Source organism: Rhineura floridana, chromosome 5 (genome assembly GCF_030035675.1).
Source record: "Rhineura floridana isolate rRhiFlo1 chromosome 5, rRhiFlo1.hap2, whole genome shotgun sequence".
In the NCBI taxonomy this organism is placed as follows: Eukaryota; Metazoa; Chordata; class Lepidosauria; order Squamata; family Rhineuridae; genus Rhineura; species Rhineura floridana.
In genome coordinates, this window is record NC_084484.1 from 97129279 (window position 1) to 97156770 (window position 27492).

Consider the following 27492-nt stretch of genomic DNA (forward strand, 5'->3'; position numbering starts at 1 on the left):
TCTCAAAAAAGGGTGAGACAATTCAGTGGATTAAACTTAACTCATGTAAATTAACATACTCTCTGGATTAGGGATGTGCTAGAATTCTACCCAATTAGGATTTGGTGCTGAATTTTCAAGTAATCCAGTTATTATCAGTTGCTGAGCATTCATTCATTCATTCATTTAAATTATTTCTATCCTGCCCTTCTATCCTATAATAGGGCACTCAGGGCGGCTTACAAAAATAAAATCATTTTCAGAAGTCTCCGGAAAGCCAACAGGGAGGGAGAAAAGCGGACTTCTTGTGGTAGGGTATTCCAAAACTTGGGGGCCACAGCTGAAAAATCTCTCTTCCGCGTGCCTGTCAAGCTAACATATTTTATTCTAGGCATGCAGAGGAGACAAGAGGCAGATGATCTTAAATCCCGGGCAGGTACATTTGGGCATAAGCGGTCCCTCAGGTATATTGGTCCAAGGTCGTTTAGGGCTTTAAAGGTCAGAACCAGCACTTTGAATTGGGCCCGGAAACAAATTCGGAGTCAGTGGAATTGATAAAGCACAGGGGTGATATGCTCCCTGCCCCATGCTCCAGTTAACATTCTAGCTGCTGCATTTTGAACCAACTGCAATTTCCGAACCGTTTTCAAAGGCAGCCCCACATAGAGTGCATTACAGTAATCAAGCCTTGATGTCACCAATGCATGTGTCACTGGCCAAGTCAACTGCCTCCAGGAACGGATGCAGCTGGTAGACCAGTTTGAGTTGGCCAAAAGCACTCCTGGCTACCGCAGCCACCTGATATTCAAACAGCAGGGAAGGATCCAGGAGAACTCCCAAACTGCGGACTGCTCCTTCAAGGGGAGTGCAACCCCATCCAGAATAGGTTGCAACCCCATCCCTGGTGCAGTTTTTCCCTTGACCAGCAGTACTTCCATCTTGTCTGGATTAAGTTTCAGTTTGTTAGCCCACATCCAGCCCTTCACAGCCTCCAGGCACCGGTTTAGGATGAGCACTCCCTCTCTGCAGTCAGAAGGTAAGGAGAGATAGAGCTGAGTGTCATCAGCATATTGATGACGTTGTACTCCAAATCTCCAGATGACCTCTCCCAGCGGTTTCGTATAAATGTTAAAGAGCATGGGAGACAGAATGGAACCCTGCGGTACCCCTTAGGCCAATGGCCAGAGGATCAAGCAGTAGTCTCCCAGCACCACTTTCTGGGTCCTGTCTGTCAGGTAGGACCAGAGCCACCATAAAACAGTGCTTCCCAATCCCATCCCAGCTAGATGGCCCAGAAGGATACCATGGTCGATCGTATCAAAGGCCGCCGAGAGGTCCAGCAACACCAACAGGGATGCACTTCCCCTGTCAAATGCCCAGCATAGGTCATCAAGCAGAGTGACCAAGGCAGTCTCTGTCCCATGGCCAGGCCTGAAGCCTGATTGAAAAGGGTGTAGATCAGCATTACCCAACCTTTTTCGACCCAACGCTCCTTTGCAAAATCTTTTTGTGCCCAATGCCCCCCTCAGATTTAAGTATATGCCAATGCTTCCTGTTATACTTAATATACTTAACAACAAACTCATTCAGTTTACCGGCATTGTTTCATTAAACAAGTTCATTTAAACATCACAGAAACAACGGGTAGCCAGCGTGTGCCATTCCTGAAGAAAACCAGCGAATAACTGACTGTCTGCATCACCCATTTGCACACGGCGTTCATCCATTGGAAGAATGCACCCTCCACCAATACACCCAGCTTATCAAACACTCTCTTGTGATTGGTTCCAACATCCCTCAAGACAGCATCGGAACATTACCTAGTGCCGGGGCGTGGCCAATATCCCCATTCCTTGATATGACACTGGCCGCTATTCAGAATTTCTTTACTAAAGAGCACACACTATTTATAGTGTTATTTCCATGACCTGAGACTATTAAATACATTCTGGGGACAAAACAGTTTAAAAATTAATGATTTGTGTATTAAATAAAATTAAACTTAAATGCTTCAACTGTCAAATCAGACCGCCAAATGTCAACGCCCCCCTAATGAACCCAAACACCCCCCTAAAGTTTGTAGTCACACCAATGCCCCCCTGAAAGGCTGTAATGCCCCCCGGGGGGCGCTACCGCCCACATTGGGAATTGCTGGTCTAGATAGTCCGATTCATCCAGGAAAACTTGGAGCTGAGCAGCCACTACCCTTTCAGTCACCTTGCCCAGAAAGGGGAGATTAGAGACTGGGCAGAAGTTGTTAAGATCCACAGGGTCTAACGAAGGCTTTTTTAACAAAAGTCTTATCACAGCCTCCTTCAACAATGTTGGCATAGAACCTTCCCTTAGGGAGGTGTTAATTAAATATGCCAACCAGTCAGCCACTCCCCCTCTTGTCAAATTTGATTAACCAGAATAGGCAAGGGTCAAGGGAACAAGTAGTGGTCCTCAATTCTCCCTGAATCCTGTCCACATCCTCAGGCTTTACAAGCTGAAAAGTATCCATACAAAAATGACCAGAGGAAGCTTCTGGGACATCTGGCACAACTGTAGTTAATGAGGAGTCCAAGTCAGTCCAAATGCGAGCAATTTTATCTGCAAAGTGCCTCACAAACATGTCACAGTGAATGACTGAGGGCTCAGAGTCAAATGTAGGGCCAGAGCCCAAAAGACCCTGGACCACCTGGAAAAGCACCGCTGGATGACACTGAGCAGATGCAGTGGTGGCAGAGAAGTGCACTTTCTTCACTGCCATCACCACCACATGATAGGCTCGGAAATGAGCTCTAGCCTGTGTTCCATCAGAAGCAAGCTGAGTTTTTCTCCATTGTTGTTCTAGCTGTCGTCCCTGCCGTTTCATCAGGCCCAAAGTTTGAGTTAACGAAGGTGTATTATGGGCCTTCCCTGATGGGAGAGGGCATTTTGGAGCAATAGTGTCCATCGCTCGGGTCACCTCCGTATTCCAGAGATTGACCAGGGCTTCGTTAGTATCGCCAGCCATGCTGGGAATATCCCCCAGAGTATTCAGGAAACCATCTGGATCCATGAGTCTCTGGGGGCAGACCATCTTAATCGGCCCTTCACCCCTGCAAAGGTTACTGGGGGCACAAAGTCTAAACCTTATCATGTGGTGATCTGTCCATGACAACGGAGTCACTAAGAACCCCTCCACCCTCAGATCATCTTCTTCCTGTCCCAAACAGAACACAAGATCAAGTGTGTGTCCTGCCACATGTGTTGGTCCAGATGATATTAGAGACAGCCCCATGGTTGTCATGGCAGCCATGAAGTCCTGAGCTGGACCTGCGAGTCTAACCTTGGCATGTATGTCAAAGTCACCCAGGACCATCAGCCTGGGGAACTCCAACACCAAGACCAGGTCCACCAGCTCAGAAAGGGAGACTGTTGGGCAGCAGGGTGGACTGTACACCAACAGAATCCCCACTCTGTCTCCCTGACTCAATGCCAGGCACACACACTCAAAGCTGGAGGTGTTAGGGACAGGGTACCTGACAGGGGAGATAGATTCCCTGCAGACAATTGTGACCCTACCTCCCTGTCCCCTGGATCTAGGCTGCTGGAGTGCCACAAAACCTGGTGGGCAGAGCTAGGAGAGACCTACTCCGCCTTGGTCATTTAGCCAGGTTTCAGTAATACAAGCAAGGGCAGCGCATTCATCCAGGATTAAGTCCTGAATTAAAGTGGTTTTATTAGTCACTGACCTTGCATTCATCAGCAGGAAAGTAACATCCAGGGAGTTCCCAGTATAGCTACCAGTGTCCCAAGGGTTGGAAGGGGGACCAGAAGGAATGCAAGCACAAAGATGTCTTATATCCCTTCCCCTGTAATGGCCAGTCTGCCTCCCACCGATATTACGTCCCCTGCCCAATATTACCTCAATGGCAGGACCCCGACTACTCCTACCCTGGCACATGTTAAAAGAAGCCTGACACTGGGGGGGGGGAGCCTTGGCTAGAGATGGCTCTTATGAGGGGCAGCTCTCTTCCCCACCGTCTGGCAGTTGTCTTCTCCCTTGTTAGCCCCAACTGGCTTCAGCTGGCACCCAGGCCTTGCAGGGAGTAACAGCTGACACCCAAGGAAGCCTGCAGATGGAGTTTTGCAGGAGGCCACAGCAGCAAGGTGTAGGTTCTGCTGGGTTTCTCTCACCTTCCTCGGATTTTAATTTAGAGAATTTCTGCAGTTATTTCTGATTTTTTTTAAAAAAAAAATCCACCTCTAAAATACTGATTTTAAGAATAATTTATTTATATTTCTTTTTAAAATATTGATATTTTCTGCAGAATATTGATATTTTCAAATGAAATATTGATATTTCCCTCAAAATATTGATCTTTCCTTTTAAAATGTCAATATTTATATCAATATTTTTCTCGAGCAAAAAAAAAATGGATAGGTAAAAGCATTGGCTAGCAGATACATAACAAACTCAAATCGATGCCAGCCTGTTAGGTTGATGGAATGCTTTTGAACTGGCATCAGCCAATGGATTCCATCCCTACTCTGGATGGAGAAGGAGTGATGGAGAAGGTCAATCTCTTTCCCTTCCCTTGGCCTGCCTCTCACACCAGTGGGGTGGGGGACATGATTGGCTAGTGCTGTGCACCTCTGCTCTCCACAGTGCCCCACCTAGATAGGTAGCTGCCACACCTAGAAATGTGGCTGCCCTACATAACAAGGAAGGTTGGCTACAGGTTTGCCCTTGATGTGCCCACTCATGCACTTCAATCTGTGGAACAGGCACTGTTACAGGTGCCACATGATACTCTTTCCTCACTTGTAAGAAACACTTCTTTTAATGTGGCAACACCTCCTCTTTGGAACTCCCAGCCTGTTGACATCAGGTAGGCACCTTCGCTGTATTCCTTTTGCTGCCTGCTTAGATTGATCTGTTTTTGTTTTTGTTTTAGTTCGTAGCTGTTTTAGTTGTTTTAAATATGTTTTAGTGACTTGTTTTTAACTCTTTTATTGATAATTTTAGTGTTTTTTGTAAACCACTTAGATATTTTTACATTCAAGCAGTATATCAATTTCGTTAAATAAAATATAAACAAATATAAGGCAACACTCTGCCCTCCATTTCTCCCCATCTCTAAATTAACCTTATGGTCTGGCAACATGGGTTCAGATAGCCTGGGTAAGGTGTAACAACTGTCCATTTTGCTATTTCCAGTGGTTACTCAGTGAGCTTCATAGCTGGGAAAGGTTTTCAAACCAGATCTGTCCAGCTTTCTGCCCGCTAGGCCACACTGGCTATCTTGAAAGTTATCTGTATATTTTGCATCTGTCTAAGTTCTTGAAAAACACTTAATAATTTGTAGACATTACAAATTTCTTTCTGGCTATGCAAATCACTGTGGCCCTTCTTTGTTTTACCTCGTTCCCTTTCAGTTCCTCCTAGATTTGTGGTTCAGCCAAGTGATCAAGATGGGATTTATGGGAAAGCTGTGATCCTCAACTGCTCTGCAGAAGGCTATCCTGTCCCTACAATTGTCTGGAAGTACTCAAAAGGTATTTGCCCACAATGATAATTTAATTCTAAGGATGAATTGATCCTGTAATTTAAGAACCCTTTACTGAACTGAATTCAGCAACTCTAGTCCTTTCCTGAAATCATGTGATTTATTCATTTTAATGCAGTCAGGATTCTCACAAGAGATTACCTTGTACTGAATCAAAGGTCTAATTGGGTTCCCACAAAAGTCTTATGCTAGCCCAGTGGAAGTTCTGGCTTTTTAAATATATATATATAGTTTTTTATTGAATATTTGTAAGCAATACAAACAATAAACCGAAACGTAAATAAAATAAATGGATTATCTGGAGACTCTTGTGTTACATTTAAGATTACATACACAGCTTAGAGAAGTAATTCAGACCTTTGTGTGCCTTGTAGAATTACCAGACTTAAACTAATAAATCTGCAGTGCTGATGGGCAAAAGTCACTGATTCTCGTGTTTATATACAATCGGAAAGGGAACAGTGTTGTCCTGATTTCAAGTACCCATGATTGGTACCAACTAAACTGATTTTTTAAATTTTATTTTAAAAAGTCAAATAAATCCATGGGTAGCATAGTCAGTCATAACCTTTCAGCATGTTGAAAGGTCAGGCAGCTTTAGCACACGCAATAATTTAGTTTATGAGTTAACTAATGCATTGTTTTCTGTTCATATAATGAGTATTAATTCTGGCCTTGATTCTAGCTAAGCATATGAAATTGACAGATACATTTTTTAAAAAATTAAAAGGGAGTGCCTGATAGATGGTGTCTTCTTCCGAATTATCTTTATAGCATATCTGGTATTAAAGCTAATTTGCACAAGGGCACATGAAGTTTATTTACATGGATTAGGAGCTGATTCCTGTGATTTCTTTCACACCACTTTGGAAATGTCAAGATGGAAGAACCACATGGGCAGCAGTCCTAGTTCTTTTCACAGGAACATTCCACAGCACACCAGGAGGATAGAACCAGAGGCCATTTCATAAGTGTGGGAGCTGCTTCCACTGGTTTCTTCCCACATCTGATAAAATGGAGGATCGTACTTCCTGTGATCCAGAAGTTATGGGAGCACACTTGGCCCTTGTTTGCTTCAGCCTCATTTGTTAGGCTACCTGATTCCGTCATTCTTTTGTCTGCTTCTTTAGCTGCCACTTCTGTTAGGTCTGCTATCTCCTTCCTTCTAAACAGTGTCACTGCCCATTGAGACTGCTAGGGTGGAGGGCAGAGAAGCCAGCAGTGGGTGGAACTAGAGCCAATGGCAAGCAGAGCCAATTAATTCCAGTTTTGCCCCCATCCTCTTTTCTGCTAAGCTCTATAAGAGGAAGCTGACAGCCAATGCTGTGTCAGTTACTCTCTTTCGTCTTCTTTCAGACTTCTGATTCATCTTTTATTCTTACATTAGGTGCTGGAGTCCCCCAGTTCCAGCCAATTGCCTTGAATGGGCGTATCCAGCTTCTCACAAATGGCTCCTTGTTGATCAAGCATGTGTTGGAGGAAGATAGCGGATACTACCTCTGCAAGGTCAGCAATGATGTGGGGGCTGACGTCAGCAAGTCCATGTACCTCACTGTTAAAAGTAAGAATTTATTCCTGATCCAAGTAATAACTATTAATTTGCAAAGGCATATCTGTCATCTCCTGTGCTAAAATAAAATTTGCTTTCACACTGAGACATAGTTACACTTTATTGTTGCAACAGCAGAATCAGATGGGTATAGCTGGAGGAAGATTAAATGCATAATGGTTCATGCCAATGAACTTCTGGGGGAAGATTATACCTTTGGAGACTCTTTAGAATGTGAATTGTAGTTGAAAATATCTGAAGGGCACTAGGTTGGGGAAGGCTGCCTTTGAGTACAATGAGTCACTTTCTGTATTACAGTGGCACAGTAAATTCAGATTAAGTTGATTCAAGTCACTGCAAAGTGCTTGAGAATGTTTTCATGGGATGAGGAGAGAGAGAGTTTTAAAAGCAACAAACAGAACTTGCTCTCGATCTCTGTAACGATTCTGTTATTGTGATTAACAAAATGGAGGGTTTTTTTTTCTTTTTCTAGCAATATATATTAGTTTTCTTTGCTCATGTTACGTCAGGGAGAGCAATGGACAACTATTTCAATCACTTTGAGAACGGATGACTTCTAACAATAGTATACATCCTTTGTTCTGCATTTACTAGTCCATTCATAGTAAATAGCCAGATTTCTCAAAGTCATAATTCAAAAAGGGAGGGGGAATGGTTAGCTTCCACATTTTACTAATTCAGCAAAAATGTGTGCATAGGTTTCCACTGAACACATGAATGGGGAAGAGCTTTATTTCTTCATTCACACAGTTGCCTTGCAGAATGTAGGACTGAGGCATGCCACAGTGTTGTTGCTTCTGCAGTTTAGCCTGTTGAATTTGTGTTGATGTGCCCAGGTATGTTTTCCTGGGGGGACGCTCTGGGATACAGCTCTGTTACTATTTTTGCAACTAGCCCCCTGCCAGAGTTCCTCTGTCTGCTGTACCGCCAATCAAGCCACAGCAATTCCCGAATGTGGAGTGTATGCATGCGTTTAAAAGCCATGCCCTTTCCTTTTGCCTTAGGAGAGCTGAAGAATCCAGCAAGGTCAGGAGCCACTACAGCTAATCAGCAGTCAGTATGAATCTCCTTGCATGCTAATTGGCTCCCACCATCTATTGTTGTGGGGAGGAGAAAAACACCAGGAGGGAGAGAGTCAACAGAAGTTAAGAGAGGAAAGTTTACTAAGAAGAGGGACAGCCAAGCCTGATTTGTTCCGGTCCTTCCCACACCCGCAAGGTCGTTGGTAGTCCTATCAGCCAACTCTCAGATCTCCAGTTGCTGTTATTAAATGCCAGATCGGTATATAATAAAACCTCCCTCGTCCACGATTTGATTGTGGATGAGGCAGCCGATCTGGCATGTATAACCGAGACCTGGGTGGGTGAGCAGGGAGGAGTTGGTCTCTCTCAGCTCTGCCCACCGGGGCACCTGGTCCAGCATCATGGTAGATCTGAGGGTCGGGGAGGTGGGGTTGCTGTCGTCTATAAGAGTTCCATCTCACTCACCAAGCACCATGTTCATTCAGTTACTGGCCTGGAGTGTTTGCACCTTGTGTTGGGCCAGAGGGACAGGCTGGGAATCCTTTTGGTGTACCGCCCACCTTGCTGCCCAATGGCTTCCCTAACTGAGCTGGCGGAAGTGGTCTCGGATATATTGTTGAGGTCCCCCAGACTAATAGTACTGGGGGATTTCAACATTCATGCCGAGACCACTTTGTCTGGCGCGGCTCAGGACTTCATGGCTTCCATGACAGCCATGGGGCTGTCTCAATATGTTAGTGGTCCAACACATGTATCGGGGCACACTCTAGACCTTGTTTTTGCTACTGAGCATGGGGAAAGTGATCTGGATGTGGGGAGTTTTACAACACTCCCTTTGTCATGGACAGACCACTGCTTGCTGAAGTTTAGACTTTCAGTAACCTCTTCCCTCTGCAAGGGTGGGGGACTTATTAAAATGGTCCGCCCCCGGAGATTAATGGATCCTGAAGGTTTTCAAAGGGCTCTGGGGGATTTTCCGGCTGATAGGACTGGCGCTCCTGCTGAAGCCCTGGTCGCTCTGTGGAATACGGAGATGACCCGGGCTGTAAACACGATCGCTCCTGCACGCCCTCTCCTGTGTAGAGCTCATACAGCTCCATGGTATACTCCGGAGCTGAGAGCGATGAAGCAAGATAGGAGGAGGCTTGAGCGGAAATGGAGACGAACTCCCGACGGATACAATTATGCGCTGGTTAGTGCTTCGACTAAGCTCTATGTAGGAGCAGTGAAGGCAGCTAAAAAACATCATTTTGCTGCCACTATTAAATCATCTCTTTGCCGCCCAGCGGAGCTCTTTCGAGTTGTCCGGGGGCTTCTCCATTCAAACCCTCCGGACACGGTGGAATCATCGGAGGCCCGCTGTAATCAGTTTGCTGATCACTTCCAGAATAAGATCTCATGTATCCGCCGGGACCTAGACTCTCAAGTTATAGCAGTAGATCCTAGTGAGGTGTCCGGAGCACAGTCTTGTCCTGTTTTGTTGGATGAGCTTCAGTTGGTTCAACTCGAGGATGTGGACAAGGTGCTTGGACAGGTACGTGCAACCACTTCGGTACTGGATCCTTGCCCCTCCTGGCTGATAAAAACTAGCAGGAATGGAACAGGTAGCTGGGCCAAGGAAGTGATAAATGCCTCTTTACGAGAGGGAGTGGTCCCGGGCTGTCTGAAAGAGGCAGTGGTGAGACCACTCCTGAAAAAGTCTTCCTTGGACCCAGACAATTTTAACAGCTACAGGCCAGTGGCGAATGTTCCATTCCTGGGCAAGGTCTTGGAACGGGTGGTTGCTGGCCAGCTCCAGGCGCTATTGGATGAAACTGATTATCTAGATCCATTTCAATCGGGTTTTAGGCCCGGTTTTGGCACTGAGACAGCCTTGGTCGCCCTGTACGATGACCTATGTCGGGAAAGAGACAGAGGGAGTGTAACTCTGTTGATTCTCCTTGATCTCTCAGCGGCTTTTGATACCATCGACCATGGTATCCTTCTGGAGAGGCTCGCGGAGTTGGGAGTTGGAGGTACTGCTTGGCAGTGGTTCCGCTCCTACTTGGCGGGTCGTCTCCAGAAGGTAGTGCTTGGGGAACATTGCTCGACACCGCGGGCTCTCCAATATGGGGTCCCGCAGGGGTCAGTTTTGTCCCCCCTGCTTTTTAATATCTACATGAAGCCGTTGGGAGAGGTCATCAGGAGTTTTGGAGTGCGTTGTCATCAGTATGCTGATGACACGCAGCTCTACTTCTCCTTTTCATCTTCTTCAGGTGAGGCTGTCGATTTGCTGAACCGTTGCCTGGCCTCGACAATGGACTGGATGAGAGTTAACAAACTGAAGCTCAATCCAGACAAGACTGAGATGCTGTTGGTGGACGGGTTCTCTGATCGGATGGTGGATATATACCCTGTCCTGGACGGGGTTACACTCCCCCTAAAGGACCGGGTTCGTAGTCTGGGAGTCTTTTTAGACTCTTCCCTCTCACTTGAGGCTCAAGTAGCCTCGGTGGTTAGGAATGCGTTTTACCAACTTCGGTTGGTAGCCCAGCTACGTCCCTATTTGAGTAAAGAGGACCTTACGTCAGTGGTACATGCTCTGGTAACCTCACGTTTGGATTACTGTAATGCGCTTTACGTAGGGCTACCTTTGAAGACAGTTCGGAAGCTACAACTAGTGCAAAATGCGGCGGCCAGATTGCTGACAAGGACCAAGCGGTCCGAGCATATAACACCTGTTCTGGCCAGCTTGCACTGGTTGCCAATATGTTTCCGGGCTAGATTCAAAGTGTTGGTATTAACCTATAAAGCCTTATACGGTGCGGGACCACGATACCTTGCGGAACGCCTCTTCCGATATGAACCGGCCCGTGCACTACGTTCTGCTACGAAGGCCCTCCTCCGGGTTCCAACTCACAGGGAGGCCCGGAGGGTGATGACAAGATCTAGGGCCTTCTCAGTGGTGGCCCCCGAACTATGGAACAGTCTCCCTGAGGAAGTACGCCTGGCGCCGACTCTGCTTTCCTTCCGGCGCCAGGTCAAAACCTTCCTATTCTCTGAAGCATTTTAAGTTACATTGATCTAATTTTAAAAATGTTTATTGTATTGTTGATTGTATTTTAATATTATTTTGTTATTCATTGTATTTTTATGCTATTTTATGTTCACCGCCCAGAGAGCTATCGCTAGTCGGGCGGTATATAAATTTAATAAATAAAATAAATAAATAAATAAATAAATATTTAAGATGGGGTTTGCATCAGAATCTTGCTAAAATGAAAGGCTTTCAAACAGCCAATATGAATGATAGCTGAAGACAGCCACACGGGGGGGGGGAGGGAGGATGGGGCTAAGAGTGAAGAAAAGCAGAGTTTTCTCACAGAGAAGGGGGGCGAGGGAAGGAAGGCTGAAAGAGGGAAGGCTGCTTGTAAAAAACAAGGTGCATTGTTTGTAAAGCATTTTTTCTCCCTCAGTGCTTTTTGCAGATTGTATGAGAGAAAGTGGAGGTTTCGGGAGAGAGACAAAGGGCTAAGAAGAGTGGGGGTATTTTACAGACATCACTTCTCACAGCTGATCTACAAAAAGCAGGTTTCTTCTCCTTGTACAATACAGGCAGCCTCATTCATCTTAGTCCTTTGCTCTTTCTGTCTTCCCCCACTCTCCATGAGGCACTGTCTCTCTCCTCCCCCCTCCACTTTCTCACAGGCAATCTGCAAAAAGCACAATCGAGGGGAAAAGAAATGCTTTACAAGCAATTCTCCTTATATTTTATAGGCAATCTTCCTTCTCCCTTTCTTCAGCCTTCCTTTGACCCCTTCCTTGTGAGGAAATGCCACCTCACCTCACTCTCCACCCACTCTTTATTTATTTATTTATATCCTGCCCTTCCTCCCAGTAGGAGCCCAGGACAACACTAAACAAAAGCACTAAAAACACTTTAAAACATCATAAAAACGTACTTTAAAATATATTAAAACAAAACATCTTTAAAAACATTTTTTAAAAGCTTTAAAAACATCTTTTTTAAAAAAAAAAACATATTAAAAAGCAATTCCAACACAGACACAGACTGGGATAAGGTCTCAACTTAAAAGGCTTGTTGAAAGAGGAAGATCTTCAGTAGGTGCCGAAAAGATAACAGAGATGGCACCTGTCTAATATAATCTTCTTAGCTCTCTTTCTCTCTCTCCCTGTGCACCATCTGTTTTGGCTACAGTGAGTCTGTGCAAGGAGAAAGAAACACTTGTCAAGCAATGTGCCTTATATTTACAGGCATCATGTATGTGAGACAAGTCCTTCTCTCAGCTGATCTGAAAACATAGGGGAAAGAAACATGCTTTTTGCAGATCACCCGTGAGGGGTACCTTTCTTTCAGGCAGCAATGCCTGTAACATACGATCTTCTTTGTTCCCACCATCCATGGGGAAGGGAGAAACAATCACTTTGCTAGCTCTATATTTGGTGCTTTGGGAAGTGCCAAGCACAGGGCTAGCAATGCCCCATGTGCAGTGATTTCCAAGTCCTTGATTGCCAACAGGATGTTGTGGCTTGGGAACCCCCTGGAAGGGGTTTTGATAAGTTGGTTGAATAATGATGTCATGTGATTGACAGATGAATGCCCCCAGTCACCTGTCAAATTTGGCCTGTGAGGCCAATCCTGATCGCTCATGAAGAGATGCTGGACTTCTAAATTTGCCACTACACTACTGGAGGTGTTGCTCATGCTTTCAAGCTACATACTACTTTCTTTACTCTTTCTCTCTTTTAAAGAATAATTTGAACTCTGACCTTGTGAATCAACACTGAGCCTCTAGATTGAAGGGCCAGTTATGATTTTTTTTGCTTCAATTGTTGTCCTTTATTTGATTGCAAAGGATGTTACATAAGTGATGTGTTTCCTTTCTTGGAAAGGAGAATAAAATAGTGTGATTAGTTTATCCAATCCCAAACCCTTCCTGATTGATTCTTGGAAATCTTTAACCAGAAGCTCTACTCTTGTCTTTTATTGAAGGGTCAAAAATAGGTTCCTGCAGATTACCTTGTGGGAATCCTGTGTAAGGAATGTTTCAGTGGATTTCTGGTGTCCTGAGAGCTGGGCCTAGCATCAAGTAATGCAACATTTCAGTGTGTCAGTCAGGTGATGACCTACCACAGTGTTACTGAACTCTTTTGAATCTCATTAAAAGTAAGGAGAGTTATATGGCCAACAAATCTAGTATATAAAAGAATATAGGCTATGGAAGGTTTTGCTGAGGGTTGCTCTATAATTTGATTGACTGAGCAGATGAAGGTGACGAACAATTCCTATGACAGGGTTGTTGCCCCACTTAATAGGATTGTATTTATGAACCAAATAGCCAGACTAGGGTTATGGTTTCAAGGCACATGGTGCAGCAACCTCATAGAATCATCGAGTTGGAAGGGTCCTGTAGGCCATCTAGTCCATCCCCTGTGTAGTATAAGAAATCCAGAGCTAGAGCATCTCCAACAGATAGCTGTGTCCTGCCCAGCCTCTACGTAAAGACCTCCAGCGAGAGAGACCACCAGCCCCTCATATAACTAGTTCCATCATCAGATGTTTCTCAGATGTTCAGCCAAAATCTACCCTTCTGTAATTTAAGCTAGATAAAACTAGTCCCATCCTCTGGACTTTCAGTTATTTGAAGAGTGGTATCCTGTCTCCCCTCTTAGTCTTATTGTCTCCAGACTAAACATACCAAGTTTCTTCATCTTTTCCTCATAGTACTTCTTTTCCATACCACTGCCAATATTTCTTTGTCTTCCCTTCTGAACCTGCTCCAGTTCAGTGCATCCTTATTAAAGTGCAGTGCCCTAAACTGGATGCAGTAGTCGGATTAAGGTCTGCCTTGTACAAAATAAAGTAGAATAATTTGAAAACTATAGTTCTGTTAGGGGAATTGTAAATTGGGCGGTTAATGTGCATAACAGCTGGCCATTGTGCACATTCACCATGCCTCATGGAGAATTTGCACGTAATCTGCCCTTGAAGAGAGAATTGTGCACATTTCCTGACCAATATGCATACTCTCCAATAGGCCTGAATTTTGTACATCCTCCAGTCAATATGCACCATCTCCATAGGCCTTTAGGAATGTGCATATCTTTACTGCATTTTGTACATTCTGTGGGCAACATCCTGCCCCAAACTCCCTTCAGGAGGAAAGGCAGGATATAAATTTATTTATTTAAGTGCGTAATCTCCAACTTTTTTGTTCTCTTCTTCTCACTTCCTGGTTGACCATTGAAGAGTATGTTGTGGACCATGTAAGATTAGGCACTGAGCCAGAAGCAACCCATGGTGTGCAGATTGCACACTTCTGAACTAGAGATATGTTTTAAAAAGCCATATTTCCTAGAGACTATGTAGAATGACCAGAGATTGCATATTGCCTGGAGAATGTACAAAATTCAGATGAGATATGCACATTCCCCAAGACCGGTTGGAGATAGTGTATATTGACCAGGAAATGTGCACAATTCCCTCTTTGTGGGTGGATTATGTGCGTGTTCTCCAGGAGAGCTGGTGAATGTGTGTAATAGTTGTTACACACATTAACTGCCCAGCTTACATTCCCCCTAACAGTTCTATTCATGCAATCTAAAATCACATTTAACTTTTTTGCAGCCATGCCACACTGCTGACTCATATTCAGCTTGCGATTGACTTGCTGAAGCTACTCTCAGCTGGGGCCCATCAGTGCCTGGATGGGAGATTATCTGGGAACCCAAAATATGCTGCCTTGAGTTCTGTCATGGAAGACAGGATGCACATGTAATAACTAAATGTGTATGATAAAATAGAGGGGAAGTAAAACCTGGCTACAGGAATGGCCTGCGGTAGGCTGGATTTGGCAGTGGCCGAGGGGCCCAGTCTGACCTGGCTGAGCTGCTTACTACCCCCTTGCTGGGTGTTGGGCTAGCTGTGGTGCTGTTTTAGAACTGAAGCCAAGCTCAGTTCTCATCTGCAGTGGCCAGTCATCATTTTAATTTACCCAAAATGCAATGCCCTGGCCTATAGACCTAGGAAATCTATAGACCAGGGCATGGGAAACCAAACTGGCTCTGGTTCAAAAGGAGCAACACTGCCTGCCCAATACTAAAATGTTGTCTGGGGGCCAGGCAAGGAGGGTGATAGTGTGTGTTGCTGCTGCTGCTGCTGCTGTGGCAGGTTAAAAAAACCACATGTGGCTGCACTGGTGGAAGTGGGGGTGGGAGGTGTTTGGGTGGGTGAAGTTCCATTGACAAAATTGTGGCAAGGACCCCCTGAAGTCTTGCACTGGCCTTGCCTGGCCATTTGCCCTGTTGAAAGATATTGAATCCTATGTACTGCTGAACATAAAGGCTTTATGAAGATTTAAGGCAGGTCTTCCATGGCATGCCGATATTATCACCCCAGTGGGAGGGGGGGGTTCTTTTGCAGAACTTGCCCAGTAATGAAAGGTCTTTTTATCCTAATTCATTCTGAACTGACCAATATGATGCACAAGGCACACAAATATAAGGAATTACTACCTTTTTTTAAAAAAATTCAGGCTGAGTACTAGTTTTCCAAGGCAACTGTTAACAGGCCAGTTGTAGATTAATAATAATGCAGTGCCTTTTGGTAATCAGGTACAAAAAAAATCCACCCTAGCTTCTCCTTGGTTGACAGCTATACACAGTCTTTGTCTGATCATGCCATGCAGTTTCATGTGTGATAAAAGAGCATCCCTTATCAAATAAGAGCAGCAGCCTCTCTGGAGAGTCAGTTACTGTTTGAATCTAATGAAAGCTCCTCTGGCTCTGAGATAACAAACATATACATGCATGCCATGAACCCCCTTCCTCTCCACCTTCCTCCACAACACGCACACACACACACACATACACATTCAGTCTTGCATTTGAACAAGCACTTAAAACATGCACTGTTTGAATGGAACTATCTTTAGCATACATTAAAGGCAGTTTGGGGATCAATAGGCATATGATTAAGGTTTCATAGGCAATAGTAATAAGAACCTCTGTTGTGTTCTGCAAATCTTTTATCCACATTTGTGCTTTCATTCATTGCTTTATTGTTCCTTTGTAGTGGTTTCCTCCGCCATTTTCCTTCTTGCTTGCTTCCTTCCTTACATACACACACACACACACACACCTCCCCGCTGCCTCCAATATTAGCTTTCCTGCTCCAGTCCTGAGGGATCTCTGTACTACTGCAAGCCTCAAGCTCCTTCGCAGTGTGACTCATTCTGCTAGCCATTAATTGATCCCACATAATGTGTTTGCTCAGCTATGCAAGGTCACTCTCTAACCGCCTCTCCTTGTACTCAGAATGAGGCAAGGAAGGAAAAGTGCTACAAGCAGCGTTTTTTGGGTGACAAGGTTAGAAAGAAATGGAGTTCTCAAAAATGCAACATGACTGACAGATATTTTGCCACTAACCTTCTCTCCCCCTCTCCTGCAGTTGGGTTCCTTAATAGAGGCTTTTTAAAAAAACTATAATAGAGCAACTGAGAAACTAATGTCGATTAAGTAGTATCTTTTAGGTCACGAGAGTCCAGGAAGTAATTTGCTGCTCTGAAAAAAGATGCATGTAAAGATCAAAACCTTTCAAAACCACCAGCAATACATGTTCACAACTTGCTACCAGTTGAATAACTCTTATAATTATACATGAAGAACATGTTTTTCAATATCTGATTGAAGGGCCCTCATCTCCCCCTGCTTTATAAATAGGATTGTTGTTCTCGTTTTCCCCTGAGGAATCCTCAGCATCTAATCACAAAAATCTAGTCTTTGCAACTTTCCAAAAAGTTTTGCTTGTTTTTCAGCTTCAGCAACTGGAAATGTTGGGATGTATGCTCGTTATTGTTACAGAAAAGTTAAATCTTTCCCTTTCTTTCAAAGGTGAGAGATGTCAAATAAATAAATAAATAAAACTAGCTTCTTACCCAAGTATGTTTGTAATGTCAGACCTGTGAAGATGCTGTCTTGTCAGGTCATAGAGAGAAGTGGCAACAAGATAGTCATGGCATTAACATCTTTCTTGCCCTCTTTGTCATGTTGGTTACACTCTGGCTACTCCTTGCAAGAATCCTTTGCCATTTCTCAGATTTCATTTGAGCATTAAACATGAAGAATAGCTGCAAATATGTGATGATGTTTGAAGTGGTACCTGTCTCAAATGTATGAATTTGAGATACAGTATGTATGCTTTTAGTGTTTTTGTTTGCCAGCATGAACTCCTTCTAGGAGGAGAGCAGGATATAAGTGTAATAAATGTTGTTGTTGTTGTTATGTGCCTTCAAGTTGATTATGACTTATGGCGACCCTATGAATCAGCGACCTCCAGTATTGATAATCCTTCACAAGTTCAATGTCCTCGTTGTCAACTTTACAATTACATAAATCTTCTGTTGCCATTACTTTAGTCTTTTTGACGTTCAGCTGTAGTCCTGCTTTTGTGCTTTCCTCTTTAATTTTCATCAGCATTCGTTTCAAATCATTACTGGTTTCTACTAAGAGTATGGTATCATCCGCATATCTTAAATTATTGATATTTCTCCCTCCAATTTTCACACCTCCTTCATCTTGGTCCAATGCTGCTTTCCATATATGTTCTGCGTCTAGATTGAACAAACAGGGTGATAAAATACACCTCGTCTCACACCCTTCGTGATTGGGAACCAATCAGTTTCTCCATATTCTGTCCTTACAGTAGCCTCTTGTCCAATCAGATGCTGTGGCACCCCCATTTCTTTTAAAGCATTCCATAGTTTTTCATGATCTACACAATCAAAGGCTTTGATGAAATCTATAAAGCACAGGGTGATTTCCTTCTGAAATTCCTTGGTCTGTTCCATTATCCAGTGTATGTTTGCGATATGATATCTGGTGCCTCTTCCCTTTCTAAATCCAGCTTGGATGTCTGGCATTTCTCACTCCATATATGGTAAGAGTCTTTGTTGTAGAATCTTGAGCATTCCTTTACTTGCTTGGGATATTAAGGCAATAGTTTGATAATTACTGCATTCCCTGGGATCCCCTTTCTTTGGAATTGGGATGTATATGGAACGCTTCCAATCTGTGGGCCATTGTTTAGTTTTCTACATTTGTTAATAAACTTTTGTCAAAATTTGTAAAAAAAAATGTAAAAGAATGTAATAAATAAATAAATTCTCAATCCCTGGCATCTCAAGGTAGGGCTGGGAGAGACCCCTATCTGAAACCCTGAAGAGCTGCTGCCAGTCAATACAGATAGTACAGATGGACCAATGGTTTGACTCTGTATAAGGCAGCTTCCTATGACCCTGTGGTGGACAGCCCTGCTCATAAATCCCAGATGGAGGTTGGCAATTCAGGGGATTGGCCCAAGGCTCTAGCCTCACAGAGAGTGGCAGGCGTGTTGTCATCAGGGCCAACAGTTCAGACTACAAATGTGCCACAAACAGGAACTAATAAAGTTTGTGCAAAGCAGATAATGAGACAAGGCATATACATAATTATACGCATGTGTAATGTTTTAAGTAATTGAGCATCTAGAAAATATGCTAGATACAAAAATGTTAATCTTATTTTACAGTTGGGAAGCACTGAGGTTCAGAAATTGGAAACCCAACAAGTAATAAGGGAGCCTGTCTCTGAGCATGTGCAGAGTGTCTTTCTCTTACCACAGAGCTACTGCAGCCTGCTGCTACATATTTGAAAATAAGATGGGAGTGTTTCAGGGCAGAGGCACACAACCCCACACCTTTCCCCTGCCAGAAACGACTTCCCAGTTATTCCCCTTGCTTCTCTTGCAGAATTTCTTTAACAAACAGATCTGAGGGGAGATGGGGAGGAGGAACCTGTCTCTGTATGTCTCACCACAGTAGCACAGCTGCTGAAGATGTCTGCTGCCTCTTTAGCCTCCACTTCTCCTCCTCCCTAGACTCTTCTGGCATGGAGAGAGCTGTATTATGAGCTCCCTCCTCATTCCTGGTCCCATGTTCTGGCATCAACTAGGGATGGAGGAGAAATTGGATTCCTTTCTCATTTCAAGCTGAATTTGTCAAATTCACACTTTCTGAAACACCATGAGAACCAAAACACAGCCATCCTTCAAAATTCTCACTTATCCAAATTTTGCAATGCAGTTCTCTAACCAAGCAATGTTTACATAAATGCAAATAGTAAGGGAGAGTGTATACAAAATGAATACATATGTTGAAAACAGCATACAAAAATGTATTATATTAGGAGACATAGCTTGCAAAAATGAAGTGGAAGAGAGGAAAAGATGTTTCCAACCTTGAGACCTTCTGCATGCAAAACACATGTCCTTCCTCTGATGTATGGCCCTTTTCTCCCTATTTTCATCTATGATATTGAGGGAATGTATTCCGAGAGGCAAAGAAATCTTCATTAAGGCTGGCTGAGCATTGAACACCGTTTGTGCTACAAGAAAAGTACACAAGTAGAAAGAACCAATGTTTCAAGTTTTCAATTACGATCTAAGGACCTCTTCTGGGGAAGAGGCTGTAGTTCAGTTGTAGGGCATCTGTCTTGCATGCACAAGGTCCTAGGTTCATTCCTTGGTATCTCCAGGTAGGGCTGGGAGAGACACCCTGTCTGAAACCCTGGAGAGCTGCTGCCAGTCAGTGTAGACAGCACTGAGCTAGATGGACTTGTAGTTCTGATTCAGTATAAGGCAGCTTCCTATGTTATGAGATGTCTGCAGAAACCCATGCCCACTTAAGCAAGTGAACTGTTAAGGAGATTCTTATTTTTAGCATAATTAAATAATAGTGAAGATCATATGGACAATTGAAGGGCAGTGATTTTGGTGGGACAAGGTTCTAAAAGATGTGTCCGTCCTGGAATAAATGATACCGTTTGGCAGGGAGGAGTGCTGGTATCTATCATTTGTACTACAAGAAAAATACACAAGTAGAAAGAACCAATGTTTGAAATCATTTTCTTACATTTATATTCCACCTTTCTTCCATTGTGGAACCCATGGTAGTAACAATATAAATAAAATGAATGAATTGTAGGTCTCTGGACAAAGACCATATCACTTCTTCTTTGTTTCTTCTCAGCCCTGAGAAGAAGAAATCTTTGAACCAGTATAACTCCTTGTTATAACTGCTTCCGTGGGGAAAAGGGCACTAAAACTATTCCTTATTCCATCCTGAGCCTTCAGGATGGTAAAATTTACCGAGTAAATAAAAATGTTCTAGTCCACCTACAATGTTGCAACAACCGTGGCAGGAAGCCAAGCAACACACCAAAGAATCTGTTGTTCTTCTCAACAACTGATGCATTAGCTACTAAATCAACTTTTTATAGGTACCATTGGTTGCTGGAAACTTACGGCTCTCCAGACAGATGGCTTGCTTATAGGGCATTCATCCTGATTTGCTTGCACAAAACTTATGCAGAGGTTCGACTATGCTCATATCCACACCATACATTTAAAGCATATTTAACACAAATGTAAAACATATGGCTTTTCCCAAAGAATCCTGGAGCTGTAATTTGTTAAGGATGCCGGGAATTATAGCTCTCTGAGAGGAAACTACAGTTCCCTGGATTTTTTGGAGGAAGCACTGCATTTTCAACATTAGTTAAATGTACTTTAAATGATGGTTTGAATGTGACCCCCAGTCCAGTCTTTATTGGGCATTCTTTCTGATTTGTTTACAAGTTAGTTTTCATTCATCCTGACTTGCTTACGGGGTCTTTATACATCTTCCTGTTCATCCTTTGTTCATTCTACTCTTTTCAGTGCATTTCCCCACCTCTTTCTTAACTTCAGAAGCTGTTTTGTTGTTGTTGTTGTTGTTTAAAAGTGCATTTGTTGTGCTAGGGTATCAGGATTTGCTTTAATTGCATAAATCTAAATTTCCATTATGTGTTTGAATCCCTCCCACAAAATAGTGACAGTCTGGAGGCGCCCTTAGTCATAACTAGAATCAAGAACATCTGGAGTTTCTCAGGAATCCTGACGCCAGACATGAACAACTGGCATATTTACTTGGAATGAAAAATTTTGAAAATAAAAATTACTAATTGAATTATAGCCAATTTGTGATTCCAGGCTGTATGTGTGTGTGTATCCCTATATCTCCTTTGCCCTGAAAGACAACATTTAAGTATCTTAAAAAATAAATGATACACCTAAAGATATGGAGACCACAATCTAGCACAGTGTTAACCACACTAAAGTCCATTGTTTTCCAATGGACATGTGCTCTTAAGTTTGTGTTGGCCTGTGAGTGAAAGCAGGGTGTGTTTACTTGTTTTTTCTTTTTTTCAAAATACTACCTATGGCTCCATGTGAAGAACGGGGGGATTACCAAAAAGTGATCATGGTGGAAGAGAAAAATGAAAGCTAAGAAGAGATGGGTGCTTTTTGTTTGTGGCATGTTGATTATAGAATGGCCTCCCAAGAGAGGTTAATTTGGCCCTTTCTTTGCCCACTTCTAAGCATATGCTGAAAGCTGTTCTATTTCCACATGCATTTTTTTTTAGTTTGGCCCTCCAGATCATATTGCTGCTGTTTGTTATGGTTGCATTTAAGATTATTTGTTCTTGTATTGTTTCAACCTTTACTTTACCTGCTCTGCTTATGCACTGAAAGGCAGGATATAAATTCTGAAATATAATGATATTCACTAATAGGCAAAAAAACCCCTTGCAGTTTAAGAATGTACGTATAGCCAACAGTTATTTCTGTTGTTGTTATATGCCTTCAAGTTGATTATGACTTAATGGCGACCCTATGAATCAGTGACCTCCAATAGCATCTGTCATTAACCACCCTGTTCAGATATTGTAAGGTGAGGTCTGTGGCTTCCTTTATGGAATCAATCCATCTTTTGTTTGGTCTTCCACTTTTTCTACTCCCTTCTGTTTTTCCCAGCATTATTATACAGCCACAAGAGTGGCTATATACTATAGCCAGCATGGATTTTTCACATTCCGCAATGTTAAATTGAAAATACCCCCATGCCATTCTGATGCTTCCCATCAGCTCATTTCAAAACAAAACCTTACAAAACTTATAGTCCTGAACTCAGAAACACTTGCTTAACAACCTTCTCAATTTTCATGGCGATGCACAAAACAGTCAGAGAGAATAGAGAGATCAAAGTCTAAAAAGAGAGAAAAAACAACCCCAAAGCCCTTTTGGACTTTTTTCTGTCAGAGTTCTCCTAATCTGTTGAAATTCGTTAAAAATCAGCCATGTTCACAGAGTACCTGTAATTCTGTTACTGACCTTGCCCCAGACTCTGACCTTCATCTTCTGCAGTTTAAAAGTTTAAAAAATGTCTGGCTGATAGTGCCAGGTATGTTCAGTAAAAACCAACTGTCAGTGTTCTAAAAGCCAGACTCACAGCTGCTGGGCTTGCCTAATCGGGGCCACACCCACACCAGACTTCGATTTCAGTTTAGACAGTCATGGCTTCCCGCAAAGAATCCTGGGAAGTGTAGTTTGTGAAGGGTGCTGAGAGGAGACTCCTATTCCACTGACAGAGCTCCAGTGGCCAGATTGGTTTAACAGTCAGCTACTCTGATTGAAGGTCTTGTGAAGGGAACAGGGCGTCTCCTAGCAACTCTCAGAACCCTTCACTAACTACACTTCCCAGGATTCTTTGAGAGAATGCATGACTCTCCAAAGTGAAATAAAGGCCTGGTGTGGATGTGGCCAGAGACAGCTTTGGTTTAAATTTGGGTGGGAGGCTACATGTGCCTGCTATAGAATAAAAAGGTGGGGGAAATGCTGAAAAGCAATGATACTGTTCACTTTTTCCTTTTGGAAAGGAAAGGGTCTTTCCCTCTTCCCAATGCCCACCCACCCAATCTCCTCCCCCTCCCCCTCCTCCTCCCCTCGCTGCCCCTTCCCTGGGTCAGTGTTGGACTACGACCTGGGAGACTAGGGTTCGAATCCCCACACAGCCATAAAGCACACTGAGTGACCTTGGGCCAGTCTCTGCCTCTCAGCCTCAGAGGAAGGCAATGGTAAAACCACCTCTGAATACCATTTACCATGAAAACCCTATTCATAGAGTCACCATAAGTCGGAATAGACTTGAAGGCAGTCCATTTCCATTTTCAAACATGATTGCACAGAAATGAATCCTATTGAACTGAAAAAGTATGCAAATGATCAAACCCACCCTCCCTTCTCCTCCCTCCTATCCTCTCCCTTTTGCCCCTTCCCTCCCCCTTCCTTTGCCCCCCTACCCATCCCCATCCCCTTCCAATCCCCTCCTTTCCCTCCCCCTCCTCCCCCTCCCCTTCTTCCTCCCCATTGTCAGTTTTACCTATCTTAAGCATGATTGCATGAGAGTAAATACCATTGAACTCTATAAGCATGCAAATGATCAAACCTGCCCCCTCCCTCTTCCTTTGCCCCCTCCAATCCACTCCTTCCCCCTCCCTCTCCTCCTCCCCCATGGTCAATTTTACCTATACTAACCAGGATTGCATAGGAGTAAATCCCATTGAACTCAGCAAGCATGAAAATGATCAGACATGCGTTTCCCCTCCTTCCCCTCCCCTCTCCCTTCCTTCTCCCCTCCCCTCTTCCTTCCTCCTCCCCTGCCCACTCCAGCCCTCTCTCTCTCCCGGTCAGTTTTACTTATCCTAAGCATGATTACACGGGAGTAAATCCCACTGAACTCAATAAACATGCAAATGATCAAACCTGTCCTTCTCCTCCCCTCCCTCTTCTGCCTGCTCCCATCCCCTTCCTCCCCTCTGCCCTTCCTCCTCTCCCTCCTCCTCCTCCTCCTCATCCCCCTCATCCTCTGTGGCCAGTTTCACCTATCCTAAGCATTATTGCAGGGGAGTAAATCCCACTGAACTCAATAAGCATACAAATGATCGATCCATTCTTAGCAAACTTGCACAGGATTCCATTTCTTACCTCCTGGATTAAAAAGCAGAGAAATTCACTAATAGGCAAAAAATCTTGCGGTTTAAGAACGTACCTATAGCCCACAGATATTTCCATCAAACTTTAAAAAGCAGGGAAATTGGGCAGCTCTAGTGAATGCACCAGGGGAGCAGGAGACCTGGCCTACTCTCAGATATATTGGACTGCCCTACAAATTGGTCAAAATGCAAACACCATTTGGGTTGGTCTTTCACAGTCCAATCCACTTGCTGTGTAGCTTGGAAGAATTTGGTAACGTGCCTCTGAGCATATGGTGAGTGGTGGCAACACCTGCAATCAGCCCAAATAATAGAAAGAAGACATGTGCTGTGCTGATCTTGTTTTAGCAGGGAGGAAGCAACATTATTAAGACAGTTGATATAGTTCAGATGGTCACTTTAAATATGTCTGATTTACTTTGCAATTTTAGTGAAGTTTCCTATAGGAAATCATTTTCTTTTGTTTCTGTTTCTGTGAATATGTGAAGTACAGCAACACACTGCAAAATTTACACTAAAAAAACTCCAAACATAATTGTGGAATAATTGCACTGACTATTCTGCAGAAAAGGCTCCAGTGGATATGAGGAGTGTCTCAATTTGCTCAAGATAAAATGATGGGAAGTGAAATATATTCTAGCAAAATTCTAGGTGTGCTCCGTGTCTTTAATTGATTGTGCCCACCTTGCCTTAAATAAAGTGGGTTAAACATAGCAGGCTGAAAACATGCATCCTCTTTTTTCCAACAGAGTCATTGCTTAAGTAGCAACATATTATAATCAGTCTGATTTTACATCAAACTGCAGTTTCAGATTCAACTGTTAATACACCCAAAATAGAAATAGAACATAACCTCCAATTTGAAACACAAAAGGCTGTCTTCACCATCATATGACATTGACCAATAAAAAGGCTTTGAAATTAATAAAAACAAATTTGACACAGATTTCTAAAATGAAAAATGAGAGACATAAAATGTTCTAGATTAGGTTCTCTATAGAAACATTAGTAACACAAGAAAGAAGCAAAGTAAGAACACCACCAACCAACATCTAAAAATATAATTCTCTATCTTTGGAGATGGCAGGTGTTGCCACCACTTACATATTACCAAATTCTTCCAAGCTACACAGGAAGTGGATTGAACTGTGAAAGACCAACCCAAATTGTGTTTGCATTTTGCCAAATTTGTAGGGCAGTATAATACAGTAGGGCCCCGCTTTACAGCACTTTCTAATGCCGCGGTCTCAATTAGATGCAATCAGACTAAAGCCCCACTCAGACGGCACTTGTTCCACGTTTATGGCGGTTTTCGGGCGTTGCGTGCCATACTATTCAATGAGTTCTGCTTTTCAGTGGTTTTCGCTTTTTGGTGGGGGTCCGAAACGTAACCTGCCGTATGAGTGGGGAACTACTGTATCTCAGAGAGGAGGTCAGGTCTCCTGCTCCCCTGGTGCATTCACTATAGCTGCCCAATTTCCCTGCTTTTGAAAGTTTGATGGAAATATCTGTGGGCTATAGGTACGTTCTTAAACCGCAAGCTTTTTCGCCTATTAGTGAATTGTCTTTTCTAGTGAATCATGTCTTCTCATTATGTGACCACAGTTTGGTAATCTCAGTTTCATCATTTTAGCTTCTACTGATAGTTGTGGTTTAATTAAGAATTAATTAATTAATTAAGAGTGGCCGTTAATTCAGCCAGATAGGCGACTTAGAAATAAAATTTTATTATTCTTATTATTAATTTGTTCTAACACCCAATTATTTGTCTTTTTTTGCGGTTCATGGTATGCGCAAAGCTCTCCTCCAACACCACATTCAAATGAGTTGATTCTTCTCTTATCCGCCTTTTTCACTGTCCAACTTTCACATCCATACGTAGAGATCGAGAATACCATGGTCTGAATGCTTCTGACTTTAGTGTTCAGTGATACATCTTTGCATTTGAGGACCTTTTCTAGTTCTCTTACAGCTGCCCTCCCCAGCCCTAGCCTTCTTCTGATTTCTTGACTGTTGTCTCCATTTTGGTTAATGATTGTGCCAAGATATTGATAATCCTTCAACAAGTTCAATGTCCTCATTGTAAACTTTAAAGTTACATAAATCTTCTGTTGTCATTACTTTAGTCTTCTTGACGTTCAGCTGTAGTCTTGCTTTTGTGCTTTCCTCTTTAACTTTCATCAGCATTCATTTCAAAACATTACTGGTTTCTTCTAGTAAAACTTTAAAAAGCAAGGAAATTGGGCAGCTATAGCGAATGCACCAGGGGACTTGACCTCTTCTCTGAGCTATTTTACTACCCTACCAATTTGTAAAAATGCAAACACAATTTGGACTAGTATTTCACAGTCCAATCCACTTCTTGTGTAACTTGGAAAAATTTGGCAACGTGCCTCTGAGCCACTCTCGTTACTATATAATAAAGGTGTAGATGTAAAGACATAGTCAGTCAGTCAGTCAGTCAGTGACTCATTGTATGACTCACGATTTGAGGAGATGTTTGGCAAAACTGCAGAAGCTCATAAGGAGAAGGGGTGGTCACATCTGCTGTAGCATGACTTTATTGTTCCTTCAGGAAATAGTAACATCAGCGACCCTAAGTGAATTGGATTTTTCACTGCTCCTTTTAAGTAGAATTACACTGCGAGAAGATAATCCCTTTACTGTTTTCAGTTCTCTGCCTTGTGAGTAACTGAATGCAGAATTGTAGCTGTTATGTCTCCCCTGCTACCCTTTCTCTTAAGCTTTCCTATATTCGTCTTCTAACTCTATTTCTTGTCGCTGCACTGGAAAATACCTAATTGTTCATTGCTTTATACATTTTATATATCAATGCCATTTAAGAATATTAAATGGAAAGGATGGGTTTCTGTCCAATGGAAGCCAAAAACTGTGGTGTAAAAATGAGTGGAAGCAATGGAATCTCCTGGAATTGCAGTTGTTACCCTCGAACGCATGCTGATGCATAATAACAAATCAGTATTTTTATATTATCTCTTTTGAATGCACAGTCTGACTCAGGAGAGAAGCTACAGGAAAATGTATGCTAAATCTTGAAAACATGAAAAAGTTTCCCTAGACACAAGAATTTGTTCTTGTTAGTATAACGGGCCTTTTTTTGGTCCTAATGAGGTCCTCCCACCATGTGAGATGAACACGCTCTGAGTGCTGTTTGCTGCCTCTTCAGACCATCAGCACAGCTTTGATTTAAGGACTTGCACTTTAATCACCCATCATGTGTCATTACCCCGACAGGCGGCAGCAGCCGCAAGATACAAGCTCCAATAAATTGCATCGAAAGTCACTGAAGCGATCCTTTGTTGATTTTCTTTTACAGCTATTCAATGGCAGATCAGCTGTCATAACAACACAGTGCCCGTGGCAATAGGGTGAAATTAAACATGAAGTATGTTCAAGGTAGCGGGTAGAAAAACTGGAATATCCTTTTTCCTGTTGATTCTAATACTTTTCTACT

General features: G+C 43.1%; 1 protein-coding gene across 1 annotated transcript in view; it reads left to right on the forward strand.

The window, feature by feature from the left end:
• Positions 1-27492, forward strand: part of DSCAM (DS cell adhesion molecule) — a 602142-nt gene that overhangs the window by 354329 nt on the left and 220321 nt on the right. Inside the window, exons 10-11 of the mRNA XM_061627614.1 lie at positions 5386-5505; positions 6904-7077. Of these exons, the coding sequence (XP_061483598.1) occupies positions 5386-5505; positions 6904-7077 (294 nt within the window). The remainder of the gene's footprint in view (positions 1-5385; positions 5506-6903; positions 7078-27492) is intronic.